Source organism: Stegostoma tigrinum, chromosome 6 (assembly GCF_030684315.1).
Source record: "Stegostoma tigrinum isolate sSteTig4 chromosome 6, sSteTig4.hap1, whole genome shotgun sequence".
NCBI lineage: Eukaryota > Metazoa > Chordata > Chondrichthyes > Orectolobiformes > Stegostomatidae > Stegostoma > Stegostoma tigrinum.
In genome coordinates this window covers 77,631,538-77,646,767 of record NC_081359.1, presented here as the reverse complement: position 1 = coordinate 77,646,767, position 15,230 = coordinate 77,631,538, and the positions used below count along the sequence as shown (strand labels likewise).

At 39.3% G+C, this 15,230-nt stretch overlaps 1 protein-coding gene across 7 annotated transcripts in view; it reads right to left on the bottom strand.

Moving 5' to 3' along the window:
* The window catches only part of LOC125453166 (actin-binding protein WASF3-like), a 116,561-nt gene that overhangs the window by 14,567 nt on the left and 86,764 nt on the right, over window positions 1-15,230 (bottom strand). For 6 of the 7 annotated variants that reach the window (XM_059646683.1, XM_048532362.1, XM_048532363.2 and 3 more), the window contains 2 exons: window positions 13,631-13,748; window positions 10,020-10,195 (listed from right to left, as the gene is read on the bottom strand). In XM_059646683.1, coding sequence (XP_059502666.1) covers window positions 10,020-10,195; window positions 13,631-13,748 — 294 coding nt within the window. The remainder of the gene's footprint in view (window positions 1-10,019; window positions 10,196-13,630; window positions 13,749-15,230) is intronic. The other variant, XM_048532367.1, reaches the window with a different exon arrangement.

The window sequence follows — 15,230 nt, the reverse complement described above, 5'->3', positions numbered from 1 at the left end:
ACATTACTGTGATGCATCCACAAAGCTGAGAACTATATGGATGGCAACTCATTGGTGGTGGTCCGCAAACAGCTTAAGTTTGAGCAAAAAAGAATGGTTGATCACTCGATCATCAAGTAAGAGCCCTGAACACATCTTTTCTAAACAGTGATGAAGGTGATGCTCCCTCTGTCCAGTGACAGCACAAGTAACTCAGCTGTGCATTGTGGTGAGATGGAAGATTAGTAAAGCCATTGTGATGTAGGAATTTCTGCAATTAGGGTAACTACAGTTCTGTGGCTGCAGATCTGATTCCAGGATGAGATGTTGCCTCTCCAGTACTCCAGGGCTTCTGAATATCTGCAGAATGCTCGAAAGGGGGAAGGATGATCAGCCAATATGATCTATGGCTCCAGGCTGATTGCCCTTTCCCATCAGAATATTTTAAAGATTCTCAGTAAAAAGAGGGCTAAGCTCCTACAGGCAGTTTTTAGGGAGCTAGGAAAAAGATTATTAAGCAGAACCTCAATGGGTGTCCTGACATATTCCTGGACCTGATTCTTGGGATGACGGCAGTCAAACACCAACAGCAGACCATTTAGGGAGCAATGATCATCAGTTTGAGGTTCAGATCAGTAATGAAAAACATCAAGGAGTGGTGAAGAGTTTAAATCTTTAATTAAAAGAAATCCAGTTTCATTAGGGTGAGAATGATTCTCTCCTAGGTAAATCGTAATCAAAGATTATTGACATAATTGTCTTTAAAAATAGATGGTACAGATATAAAAACCAAAAGAACTGTGGATGCTATAAATTAGGAACAAAAACAAAGTTGTTGGAAAAGCTGAGCAGGTTTGGCAGCATTTGTGAAGGAGAAAACAGAAGTAAAGTTTCAGTGGTGTTATTCCTTCAGCTCGCGTTGGGCTTCGCTGGAACATTGCAGCAAGCCAGAGACAGAGATGTTGGCCAGGGGGCAGGGTGGTGCGTTGAAGCGGCAGGCAACAGGTAGTTCACGGTCTTTTTTGTGAGCAGAACATTTGATCATCAGACACCATTTCTGCCACCTACAGCAAGATGCCACCACCAGACACATATTCCCCTTCCCTCCCTTGTCCACTTTCCACAGGGACCAGTCCTTCCCAGACACCCTGGTCCACCCTTCCTTCACCCCCAACACCTCCCCACAGCCCTATGGCACCTTCCCCTGTAACCAGCGAAGGAGTGACACCTGCCCACTTACCTCTTCTGTCCCCAGTATCCAAGGGCCCAAACATAGCTACTGCTCACAATGTGGTCTCCTTTACAGTGAGGAAATGAAGCGTAAACTTGGCAACTGCTTCACAGAACATATACATTCTGCTCGCAAAGCAGACCCTGAGCTATCTGTCACCTGCCACTTCAGTGCACCATTCTGCTCCCTGGCCAACATCTCTGTCTCTGGCGTGCTGCAGTGTCCCAGAGAAGCCCAGCGCAAGCTACAGGAACAACATGTCCTTTTCTGCAAGGAGACCCTATAGCTCTCTGGACTCAGTATTGAGTTCAATAATTTTAGGGCCTAAACTCTCCCATGTCCTAGCCCCGTGCCGCACAGATCAGGCCTCATTACCGCATAGCCTGCCATTACACACCCCTTCTTGTTAGTCACTAACAGTTGCCATCAACAACTATTCACCCTCCCTGCCTGATCATTAGCAACTCTTTGTCTGTCCAACTGTCTTTTTCTCTCTTGAGGCTCTATCTTTTTGTTTACTCCCTACCTCACCCACTTCCCTATTTTCTGCATATAAACTGACGTTTTCCCAGCCACCATCAGTTCTGAGGAAAGGTCACCAGATCCAAAACATTAACTATGTTTTCTCCTTCACAAATGTTGCCAAACCTGCTGAGCTTTTCCAGCAACTTTGTTTTTGTTCATGGTACAGACATAGTTGAGGTACAATTCCTGGAGCGGGGGTAGTAGACCAAACAAAGTCACAGCCTCCCAGATGCTGGAAGAGATAGGAAGTAAGATGAAGCAGAAGAAGTTTGACAGAATATGAGATTAGTTAATACAAGAGAGAACCAGGGTGAATGTATGAAATTCAAAGTGAGATTGTAAAAGATTTGAGAGGGGCGAAAAGACTATGAGAAGAGGCTTTACCTAACATAAAAAAGGACACTCAAAAGTGTTCTATTAACATTTAAATAGTAAAAAAGCGATCAGAAGAAGTGTGAAGCCATTGAGGAGCTGCTAAGGTGAACAACGACTGAAGGAAGAGGGCATGGTTGAGGTGCAAAATTATTATTTTGAATCTGTCTTTACCAAGAAATAGAGTACTTCCAAAGTCAAAGAGATCAAGAAGGTAGGTGAAATACCAGATTTGCTAAAATATGAGAAAGCTGAGGTACGAGAAATATTTGTTACAGTTAAAATTGATAAGTCACCAGCATTGGGTTGCATTTGAGGATGTCAAGAGAGATAAAGATGGAAATTATAGGGAGACTTGCTACTTCCAATCCTCCTTAGATACAAGGGTAGTTCCAGACGATTGGAGAAATGTAAATGTTACTGGTAGGCTCAAGAAAGGGCATAAGAATAAATCCAGAATTAGTGGTGAATGAGTCTTCCCTTAATAATTATTAAGACAGCACAGATTTGTTAAAGAGATAGCAAAGTTGATGAGAGCAATGTAATTGATAAAGTCCTTATACACATAAGGACTTCGAAAAAGTATTTGCTAAAATATCAAAATACTATACTTGTCAGCCCACTTGAAACCCATGGAATAAAACGGCAAGTAGATAAATGGCAGCTGAATGAAAAACTCGTTCACTGACATTTGTTTTCCTGACCTGCGTTTTAACTAAAGGACTCAAGATTTAAAATTCTGCCCAAGGTAGTTGAGACCTAACATTAATATCCTTTTCTCGAGCACAATTTATCTTGGAATAAAAAAATCCTCAGTTAAAAGTACATTGAATACAAATTCATGGACTGAGAGTTTAAGCTTTAGGTGCAATTAGTGATCCAGGATTAGTTTTAAAAAATGTCTTTTTTGCTCCAATTCCACTGAAACTCAGTTGTAGACCACAAATGTAAAATCTTCCATGACTCAGAGCAATTGGGTTGCATTTTAGTACATAATTTTTGAAAAGATTTGCATCAAAAACAATTTGACATATTTACAAATGGCAACCTGACGCAGTTTATTCAAACAGCTGAAAAAATTAAAATACACATCGTTAATCAAGACTATTTAATCCACAATCTGTAAACACACAGTTCTAAATAGCTGAAAATAACTTTTGAACAAAAAACTCTATGGAACAATGTAGAAGTTTAATTGACTTTTTGGTATATTTGAATAAAGAACTTTACAAATATGGCTTCACAGATAGTAGGAATTGCAGATGCTGGAGAATGTAAGCTAACAAGGTGTAGAGCTGGATGAACACAGCTGGCCAAGCAGGCCTTCTGAAGAAGGGCCGAGGGCCAAAACGTCAGCTTTCCTGCTCTTCTGATGTTGCTTGGCCTGCTGTGTTCATCCAGCTCTACACCTTGTTATCTCTATTTTACAAATATGGCTGTACATTTCTGAACACACACAAAATAAGCTTAATATTAACAGCCTCTGAAAGGTCCACAAGCAGCTCAACGATCTTTTACTTTGGTAATTAATTCAATTGGGGTCTGATTTTTTTAGGTGGGGTCAGCTTCTAATGTTTTATTTTGTAAAAGTAAAACTCAATTTACACTGAACATAAGTTCAGCTTGAAATTCATTGTAACATGGCATTGCTTTGTTTAATTCCAAGTGAACCGCACTACAAGACAGCACAACCTAGTGGAAACTCTCCTCTATATATTTACAGAGAAAATTTCATGTATTTTAGCACAGAGCATAAAACGGTACAGCGCAGGAACAAGCCCCTCACTAGGTGAGGTTTACTGTTTTAGCCACACAATTTTATAGGTGATTCTTTGAAAGTTTCTTGTAAAAAGGCATCAGATCAAAATAACATTATCTTAATATAACCTGATAGATCTTGTTATGTTAGGTGCCTTCAAAAAAAAAATGTAAATACACTCTTGCATGACAAATTTAGCAAGTTTAGACCGCATGGAATACAAGGAGAACTAGCCACCTGGATACAGAACTAGTTTGAAGGTAGAAGACAGAGGGTGCTGGTGGGCGATTGCTTTTCAGACTGGAGGCCTGTGATCAGTGGTGTGCCAAAAGGATTGGTGCTTTTCGTCATTTATATAAATAATTTGGATGGGAACATAGAAGACATGGCTAGTAAGTTTGCAGATGACACCAAAATTGGAGGTGCAGTGGACAGCAAAGAAGGTTACCTCAGAGTACAACGGGATCTTGAACAAATGGGCCAATGGGCTGAGGAGTGGCAGATGGAGTTTAATTTAGATAAATGTGAGGTGCTGCATTTTGGAAAGGCAAATTAGGGCAGGACTTATACACTTAATGGTTAGGTCCTGGGGAGTGTTGCTGAAGAAAAAGGCCTTGGAGTGCAGGTTCATAGTTCATTGAAAGTGCAGTTACAGGTAGGTAGGATAGTGAAGGAAGAGTTTGGTGTGCTTGCCTTTATTGGTCAGTGTATTGAGTATAGGAGTTGGGAGGTATATGTTGAAGCTGTACAAGACATTGGTTAGGCCGCTTTTGGGATGCTGTGTGCAATTCTGGTCTCCTTGCTATAGGAAGGATGTTGTGAAACTTGAAAGGGTTCAGAAAAGATTGGCAAGGATCTTGCCAGGGTTGGAGGTTTTGAGCTTTAGGGAGAGACTGAATAGGCTAGGGCTATTTTTCCTGGAGCGTCAGAGGCTGAAGGGTGACCTTACAAAGGTTTATAAAATTGTGACGGGCATGGATAGGGTAAATAGACAAGGTCTTTTCCCCAGGGTGGAGCGAGTCCAAAACTATAGGGCATAGGTTTAAGGTAAGAGGGGAGACATTTAAAAGGGACCTGTGGGCAACTTATTCATCCAGAGGGTGACAAGTTGGCTCAGTGGTTAGCACTGCTGCCTCACAGCGCTAGGGACTCAGGTTTAATTCCACCCTTGGGAGATCATGTGTGTGGAGTTTGCACAATCTCCTTGTATCTGTGTGGGTTTCTCTGGGTGCTTCGGTTTCTCCCACAGTCCAAACATGTGCAGACTAGGTGGATTGCCCATAGAGTTCAGCAATGTGTAGATTAGGTAGGTTAAGCGGGATGGGTCTGGGTGGGATGCTTATAGGGTCAGCATGGACTTGTTGGGCTGAAGGACCTGTTTCCACACTGTAGGGATTCTATGCGGGTGGTGCATGTATGGAATGAGCTGCCGTAAGAAGTGATGGAGGCTGGCGCAATAACAACTTAAAAAGGAAGGGTTCAGAGAAATTTGGGCTAAATGCTGGTAATTGGGACTAGATTAATGGAGGATATCTGGTCGGCATGGGCGATTTGGACCAATGGGTCTGTTTCCATGCTATAGAGCTCTATGACTAGAACTATACTCCGAGCTCTGACTAGAACTTAGTTAGTTTATCCAGTGGGGTCTGGACCAGACAGCTCAAATAGTTCCCAAATTTCACCGTCAGGCCTTGATTCTTCTTTGTTGCACTGCAGGTGACACTTGCAAGGCCTGTAATTAGACCTAGAGTCATACAATACAGAAACAGACCCTTCAGTCCAACTAGTCCATGCCGACCAAGTTTCCCAAACCATACTAGTCCCAGTTGCCTCTTTTTGGCCTATATCCCTCTAAACCTTTCCTATTCATGTACCTGTCCAAATGCTGTAATTGTACCTGCATCTACCACTTCCTCTGGCAGTTCATTGCATACACAAATCATCCTCTATGTGAAAATAGTTGCTCGTCAGGTCTCTTTAAAACTCTCTCCTCTCACCTTAAAAATATGCCCCCTAGTTTTGAATTCTCCTACTCTAGGGAAAAGATCTTTACTATTCACCTTATCCATCCCCATCTTGATTTTATAAACCTCTATAAGGCCACTCCTCAACCTCCAACACTGCAGTGAAATAAGTCTCTGCTGTCCAGCATATCTTTATAATTCATTCTCCAGTCCCAGCAACATCCTGGTAAATCTTTTCTGAGGCCTCTCCAATTTAATAATGTCCTTTCTAATAGCAGGGGAACCATAACTGTACACAGTACTCCAAAAATGGACTCACCAATGTCCTGTACAACCTCAGAATGAGATCCCAACTCCTGTACTCAAGGGTCTGAACAATGAGGGTCGGTGTGCTAAATGACTTCTTCATCATGCTGTCTACCTGTGACACAACGTTCAAAGAACTAGATACCTGAACCCTTTGCCTCATTGTTCAACAACTTTATCCTGGGCCCTACCATTAACTGAATAAATCCTGCTCTTGTTTGTATTACCAAAATGCAATACCTCACATTTATCCAACTTAAACTCCACCTGCCACTCCTCAGCCCATAGGCCTAATTGATCAAAATCCCTTTGTGATTCTTCACTGCCCACTATACTACCAATTTTGGTGTCTTCTGCAAATTTACTAACCATGTGTCCTAAATTCTCATTCAAGTCATTTATATAAATGACAGATAAGACTGGACGCAGTACCAATCCTTGTAAAACACCAATGGTAATAGGCCTCCAGTCTGAAAAACAACCCTCCACCACCACCATTTGTCTCCTACTGTCAAGCCAATTTTGTATCTAAATGGTAAGGTCTCCATGAATCTTATGTGATCTAACTTTACTAACCAATCTAGCATGAGGAATCTTGTCAAAAGCTTTATTAAAGTCCATGCAGACAACATCTACTGCTCTGCCCTCATCAACTGTTTTGATTACTTACTGAAAAAACTCAATAAAGTTTGTGAGACATAATTTCCCCTGCACAAACCCATGCTGACTATCCCTAATCAGCCCTTGCCTCTTCAAATGCGTGTAAATCCTACATCTCAGAATACTTCCAACAGTTTACCCACCACTGAGCTTCTCCTTTCTTAACTAAAGGCACAACATCAGCCATCCTCCAGTCCTCTGGCACCTCACCCATGCTTTGGATGATACAAATATCCCAGCTAGGGGCTTTGAAATTTCTTCCCTAATTTCCCACAATGTCCTCGGATACACTTAAACTTGTTCAGTTGCAAGGAAGGATCACCAGATCTGAAACGGTAACTCTAAGTTCTCTTCATGAATGCTGCCAGACCTGCTGAGCTTTTCCAGCAACTTCCATTTTTGTTTTTGATCAGAACTGGGAATGTTCACTAATGACTATATTATATTCAGTACCATTTCCAATTCATCAAATACTGAAGCAATCTGTGTTGATTTGCAGCCACACCTGGACTTCAAAATGCAAAGTAACATTTACACCATGCAAGTGCCAGGCAAGGACTAGCTCCAATAAGAGAGAATTTAGCGGCATTACCATCACTGGATCCCCACCACCATCAAGACCCTGAGGCTAGCAGTGACCAGAAACTGAAAAAGACTAGCCAAATAAATGCTGTAGAAGAATAGGTCATAGGTCACGAACTCTGTGGCAAGTAACTCATCTTCTGTCTCCTCAGTGTCCATCTGCCATCTACAAGACACAAGTCAGGAGTCTGACAGAATACTCTCCACTTGCTTGGATTGGCAGAGCACCAACAACAGTCAAGAAGCTTGACACCACCTAGGACAAAGCATTCCACTGAATTTTCACCCCATTGCCACCTTAATATTAACGCCCTTGATCACATACAGCACTGTGTACAGTTTACAAGATGCATGCAGTAATTCATTTGACATCACCTTTCAAGCCTACAGGCTCTACTGAATAGAAGGGCAAGGGCCACAGATTCATGGGAACAACACCACCCTAATTTAGGATTATAACAACTGTTCATTCATTGTCATTGGATCATGATCCTGACACACCCTTCCCAAAGCATTATGTGTGTTCCTACAATAAATGGATTGCAGCGATTCAAGGAGGTGGCTCACCACCACTTTCTCCAGAGTAAATGGGACAGACAAATACTGGTCTGGGCAGAAGTGCCCATATCCCATTAGCAATTTTGCAAACAAACCCCAATACTCTGTACTACTGACAGTTGAACCACATTTAATAAAATCTTTCCTTAATTAAAATGTTCTCCAGCTTTACGTCTTGGTGAAAAACCCCATATCTGTGCAGACAACAGAGCATTTGTTCCTCATTCCTACTGCACTTGAGCTACAGTTTGCTAAGCCATGTCAGAGGGCAGATACGAGTTCACCAAATAACTGTGCATCTGGAGGCACATAAGTACCGGCTAAGGTTAAGATTTTCTTCACTGAAGGACACTAGTAATCCAGATGGGCTTTTATGACAATGAGTGATTGTTTAATGGTCACTATTATTGAGGCTACCTTTTAATTCCAAGTTTTATTAATTGAATTTTAAATTGCACCAGCTACCATGGTGAGACTTGAACCCACATTCCTCAGAGCATTAGCCTGCGCCTCAGGATTACAAGCTCAGTAACATGTTCACTACATCACTATCACTGCTCAGCACAACAGTCCATTAGCAGATATCAGCCAAAACAGCAGCAGCAGTACTACAAATGGTGCTGGATTATGGAGAATAGGGGTGGTGTATGGAGAAAACAAACAATGTTCATGTTCCTGATCAGCACTCTGCTGAAAGCACATCCTTCTAGATTCAGGGGAATAAATGATCAAGGACATCTCCCTACAGCCAATATACTGTGCGTGTATCCCACAAAAGCTCACTCCTTTAGAAGGAAAAAATGAGAAAAAATTAACAAGAAAAACTGACATTAAAAAAATACAAAATGGAAAAATCATTTTACAGCTACTAGTTACATAAAATGACCTGTGGAGTTTTAAAAGTTATGGGGCCCAATCTGGAGTGGAAGTGTGTTGAATGCTATATTGGTTTAGGTTACTTCTGGTCATCCAAAACATCTGTCTAAAGCCGTAGTTAGGTTATTTGCATATGAAAATTAGGGTCCAACATCAGTAATTGGAAAATGAACTGCCACCCCACCAATGAAACCTTCTTCTTAAAAATAGCCAGCAGTTGCATTAATGATAATGGGAACTGCAGATGCTGGAGAATCCAAGATAATGAAATGTGAGGCTGGATGAACACAGCAGGCCCAGCAGCATCTCAGGAGCACAAAAGCTGACGTTTCGGGCCTAGACCCTTCATCAGAGAGGGGGATGGGGTGAGGGTTTTGGAATAAATAGGGACAGAGGGGGAGGCAGACCGAAGATGGAGAGAAAAGAAGATAGGTGGAGAGGAGAGTATAGGTGGGGAGGTAGGGAGGGGATAGGTCAGTCCAGGGAAGACGGACAGGTCAAGGAGGTGGGATGAGGTTAGTAGGTAGGAGATGGAGGTGCGGCTTGGGGTGGGAGGAAGGGATGGGTGAGAGGAAGAACAGGTTAGGGAGGCAGAGACAGGTTGGACTGGTTTTGGGATGCGGTGGGGGAAGGGGAGATTTTGAAGCTGGTGAAGTCCACATTGATACCATTGGGCTGCAGGGTTCCCAAGTGGAATATGAGTTGATGTTCCTGCAACCTTCAGGTGGCATCATTGTGGCACTGCAGGAGGCCCATGATGGACATGTCATCTAAAGAATGGGAGGGGGAGTGGAAATGGTTTGCGACTGGGAGGTGCAGTTGTTTATTGCGAACCGAGCGGAGGTGTTCTGCAAAGCGGTCCCCAAGCCTCCGCATGGTTTCCCCAATGTAGAGGAAGCAGTTGCATTAAGTCCAGTTGTACCAGATTTGAGCACCTAATGTCACTCCATGCCATGAGCTCTTGATTTTGTACTATTTTATTTGGAAATGTTGCCAGCTTTATATAAAATAGTTTTCCTACATTTTCATTACAATTTTATGTTTTAGAAATCAAAACCTTAGCATATTTTCAGAATTACTTATTTTCTTTTGAACAGAATATTCAAAACAGCATTGTATGTATTTATAGCTTGCCACTCATAGTAGATAATAAACATGATTATTCTTCCAAATGATTATAGACCAGGCAGTTTTGATATGCACAGACCTATTGTCTGGGGACACTGATCCCTCTGAAGATGCTCCATGGTACAGATTTTGAGATAACCTGTTGTCAGGTCTAAGTTCTTTGTCATATGCCATCATATTCCATTCTTGGCGCCTGTTCTTGGCCTTTCTAACTTTTTTCACCTCACGGGTTGTGCCATCTATACGCTTCTGCTCCTAAGGTATGAAGAAAGCATGCCAAAAGATAGAATGACGAGACATAGTGTGGGTAAAATTTGTTAGCATAACAGAAAGTAAGTGTGATGCTTAAAAGAAGGAATCTTGCAAAATGTACCAAAAGCTGCATAATTTTTATTTTCACCCATTCCACATTCCCAAACTCCCAAGGTACGGATTATACGTATGGATAGGGTATATATTTATATAAAATATATATATTCAAAAATTTTGGACCTGCATGTTGTGTTCAAGTCAATGATACCTTTGTGAACACAATTAGTTTGTATAATTTTCACTTCCATGAAAGAACTAAACAGTATACGAAATTCCATCAGAAACAGTAAAATTTCTGACTGATAGTGTGATCAATGTCGTTAAAGAATATGAAAAGCAAAACTGTCAAAATGCAAGAGGCACACACTAAAACAGAATTAAGATAAAAAATTGTTCACAAAAGAACAACTGATGCAGTTATGTTTGAGTTGTTATTTTCATGCTTTTACACTATAACTTAGTAAAGCTCCTTTCAGGCATCGCACAAATTTAATGTTAAGGCGCAAAAATTGAAATCATTTTTGGTGACATTATGGATCAAACTTTACCATAGTTGTATAATACATCTCTGACTGTTATTTTTGACAGAGGATAAAGTCATTTATTTTTAAATAAATTAATGTCTCCAGTAAAACAGTATACATAGGATAGCACACAAATGTCTTAAGTGTGGATCTGCTAATGTCAGCAGTTAATTTGAGGCCCGAGATTTAAATAATTACTAAATTTAAATGAATCATGTATGTAATAGAATGTATAAACTTGATTATAATCTAATTATTCTAAACACTTTATTACGTCTTAGGTTAGCAATTATCAACACATTTATTTATGGAAGTTATGTTCAGCTAACTTAATTTCAAAAGAAATCAAATCCAGCTATTGAAGCCATGTATGATTAAAATATATCAAATATTTCCTATTATGTTGCTGAAAATTAAATACTTGAGTGCTGGACATGTACAAACTCATGGTTCAAGACACAGATGGTTAATTTCATACCTGCTTTCAGAACCAACACAGAATTCAGACGGTAAATAATTTGTTGGATTTGGTTAAAAAACAAAATTACATAGTTATGTTAATGATGCAAAAACTATTTCTTAGACACGTTAACCTGACACACAAGTGTCACTTGTTTTGAAAGGAATTCCACATCAAGTTCTAGGAGATTCAGCTTGATTAAAATTGTGTAAAATGCTTTAAAGTAGCAAGATAATAAGTTCTTATTCACAGACAATGGTGAAAGTACAAAAAGATTAATATCACTGGTAGCATAAATTGGCAGTTCTTTGGTGTGAGAAGCAGGACAGGGGGTTGGTAGACTCAACAAGACTTATCAGAAATATCCTGTGAGTGATAAAATATTAAAAATTAGCAATAGTTCATATTTTGTGAGGCTGCTAATCTCATAATTCTTACGAAATGGGATGATGGAAGTACATTTTACATTTTCAGGGATAAATAAAGACACATTGGGGAGGAGCTGACTTTTAAAAAAAAGGGGTAATCTTTAAAACATGTCCATAAAATCCTGCTGAACTGGCCTGATTCACCATTTGGCTAGCATGGAGCAAGCAGACATTTTGCACAAGATGCTGTCAGATATCCATGCGATCTGTTCCTGACAGGAAATGGGAAGGAGGAATTGAAGGGGCAAAACTAACGCTGGAAGACCCAAGAAATATTTTGAAGCCCGGAGTGAGCACTCCTGCTCTTCCTGGCCTACAAAGGATTACAACAGAATTAGATTTTAAAACTTAAATCCTCTTCCAGCTGGTCAGTATCTCCTGTGGTTTTGCTATCAGGCTCCATTGCAGGCTTCCTCATGACTTCCCATTAATATCAAAACACCGAATCAATAATGTACTGAAGCAGCATATTTGCATACCAAAGAAGTTGTTACCTGCCTATAATGGAAGTCTTAGCCAACTTGAAAGTCAGGCAAATTGTGCAACCCCAGGCTGGGAAATCAACATATCCTAATTTTAAAGCCTTTCATGCACCTTTGTCACAGGAAGGAAGGAGGTACTAAACTCAAGGTCCATATGTTATTTAAAAAAATTAAGCTTCATATCCTTAACAGAATAATTTTGTATTCTTGTGGTTAGATGCATATAAACTTAAGGATCTCAGTCATCTGTTTCAGTGCTGAATTTAATGATTACTGAAAAGAACAAGAATTGACGCAGAATAATGTCATCCAATATTGCCTTCAGTTGAAAAAAAACCACAGGCTGTTTGAATGAGAATAGTAATATAAAAATTATGAAAAGAGTACCTTATCTGGTTGAAATTTACATCATTAAATAAGTATTCAAAACTTTGGGATTCTAATCTCGGCCAGGAGAATTGCAAAACTGATCTCAGCTTTGAGACTGCCTACTAATTAGTCTCACTAAATTTCTAGATGGTAACAACTGGACAAGCCTATACGTTAACCAGGTATCTGGTGTAAAACGTTAAGTACCAGTCCTTCCGTGGCAATGAAGTTCTCTGCAGTTGTCATTTTCTATAGAAGTAAAATCTGGAGAGGGAAGAGGAGTTGTAATAACACAAACCATTTATTCGTAAGTTACTTTTATAAATCACCTTCTACCTTCAATTGGTTTAATTTCTGGCTGCAAACTGTTTCCTCATCAGGGGAGTGGTCAGAACATTTCAAGCCTTCTGCTGCTTCATAACCAGCTTCCACAACCACAAAAAAATTTCTTGACCTTCCTGAATAGATAATACCTAATCTGGTTTTGATCTCTTCCTCAGCAATAGTCAAAACGTGATCCCAATTACATATACAGCGAAGTATTAAAATGGACAATTAGATATCAAAACATGTATAAATAAGTTTGTTATAATATTAGTTGAACTGTTCAATCAGGAGTCAAAAAAACTACTCGAGTATTTTCTCTATATGTGTAGTCAAAAACTAATTTTAGGGCTTTGTCACCGAAAGCAAGTATCTTAAAATGCAATTAATACTAAAAGCAGCTGCTAACATGTTAGAAACAAAATTTGAAATTGCTGGAAAGACTCAGCAAGTCTGGCAGGATGTTTGGAGAGAATTTCTGATTTTGCTTCTAATTTCTAGCACCTGCAATTTTTTGGCATTTTGCTAAGCCACTAGACTTTAATAAATACATTTACAGTACTATTTTTAAAAGAAGTTTAGCTTTCAGTAGTTGAATTATTCTGATTTAACAAATGCAGCTTTTTTAGCACTGTAGAAAGTTAAATTATTTTTGAAAACCTTCAGTCAAATTACTTCGTCACACATCAACACAGTGAGACAGTACATAATTTAGGTATGTTAACTAAGGCTATGTGTAGATTTAACAATGCAGTTAAAAGAATTCACCATTCTTCACAAAAATTTTATACCTTTTGTCTTCTTTTCTCTTTTCTCTTATCCTCAGTATCCTGCAACATCTTCTCTTTCCACAAGTCAAAAAAGTAAGATGGATCAGTGTAAAACTTAAGTCCATCCTTTTTATCATCTCTGCAATAGGAAAATGCAACAATTTCAACACTTCATAAAAGTTAGGGTAATATAGTGAATTCTGTCCAGAGGTCTACAATAAATATTTTGGATAACTGCCAACAAAACAGAGGAATGACTGTTTAAGATGATCACTTGCTAACAGCATCAAAAATGACTGGATGGTAAAATGTCATTGTACTAGAATAATTTTTAAGCAGCAGCTGATACCACCTCTATTTGATTTTCAAATTAATTTTTTGATTTAACTGTCACAATCTAACGCGTGCCTGGAATCACTTCTCTTCAATCTTTAGAGATTTCTTTTCAGTTTGCATTCAAAGTCATCTTTTTACATTACAAATATGAAGAAAATGCACGCATTTTATAAGTTCTCTGACAAATAAGACTATTACACAAGGAAGACTTTACTGATCAATAATCTATCCGATCACTAAGGGTTTTAACTCTGTAATTCAAAACATTAAGTGTCTTGGGACAAAAGAGGTTAAGTAAATAACAAACATTATCTCGCAAGTGAACACGGCATTCAGTCGTTCACACATCTGTACAATTCCATGTCAACTTAATGTTATTACAGTTATGACCTCTCCCTTGTGGCTTTCCCTGCATGCTTGATGCTGTAACTACAAAGCTGAAAAAATACATTTCAAGAAATACTATCTCATGGAAACTTCAAGCCAATCTACATACAATAATCTGCTCTGAAAGCTCTGCTCATATTTTAACAATTATAATGAATTCCACAACAGCAGCTGAGACAATCCACAAAATTGTAAAATAATCAATATTCTAAATAAATCAACCAACAATATTTGTTAAAAAAGTCAAATCACCCTATTTCCCAACATGAAACACATTCCAGGATCTTGACCTATGTCCTGCGTAGGTGTAGGGGAATAAGAGGTGGAATAGCATGATTAATAAATAATGAGATCAGTTGATGAATGGGACAGGATTTTGGATCACCAGATCTTGGGCAGAATTATGAACCAAAGGCAGCAAACATTGGTGGGAGCTGTCTACAAAATTGTACCAGTAATGTTGAGCATTGCATAAATCGGGTAATCAGAGCTGCAACCAACATGGATAATACAGTAAGGATGGATGACTTCAACTTATATATGGAATGGGTAAATCTAATCAGGCCAAAAACTGTGGAGGATGAATTCCAAGACTGTGTTTTAATTTCCATTTTAATTTTTTAAAAACAAAATGGGAATCCCAATCCTGCCCACCTGAACAGCTTTGAGACATGGGCAGCATAATTTTGAGGTTGATTAATATGCTCACCACCAACAAGCCAAATACATGCTAACATTTAGTATCCAGTCAATTATTTACAGACAAATAAAACCAAGAAACAGGGCCAAAAAATTACCTCCCTCCAACTTGACTGGCCCAAGCTTCAATGAGCATTGAAGACTGTACAACATTCAATTCAGTATTTCATTTGGAGCATTAATGGATTTAAAATGCTAT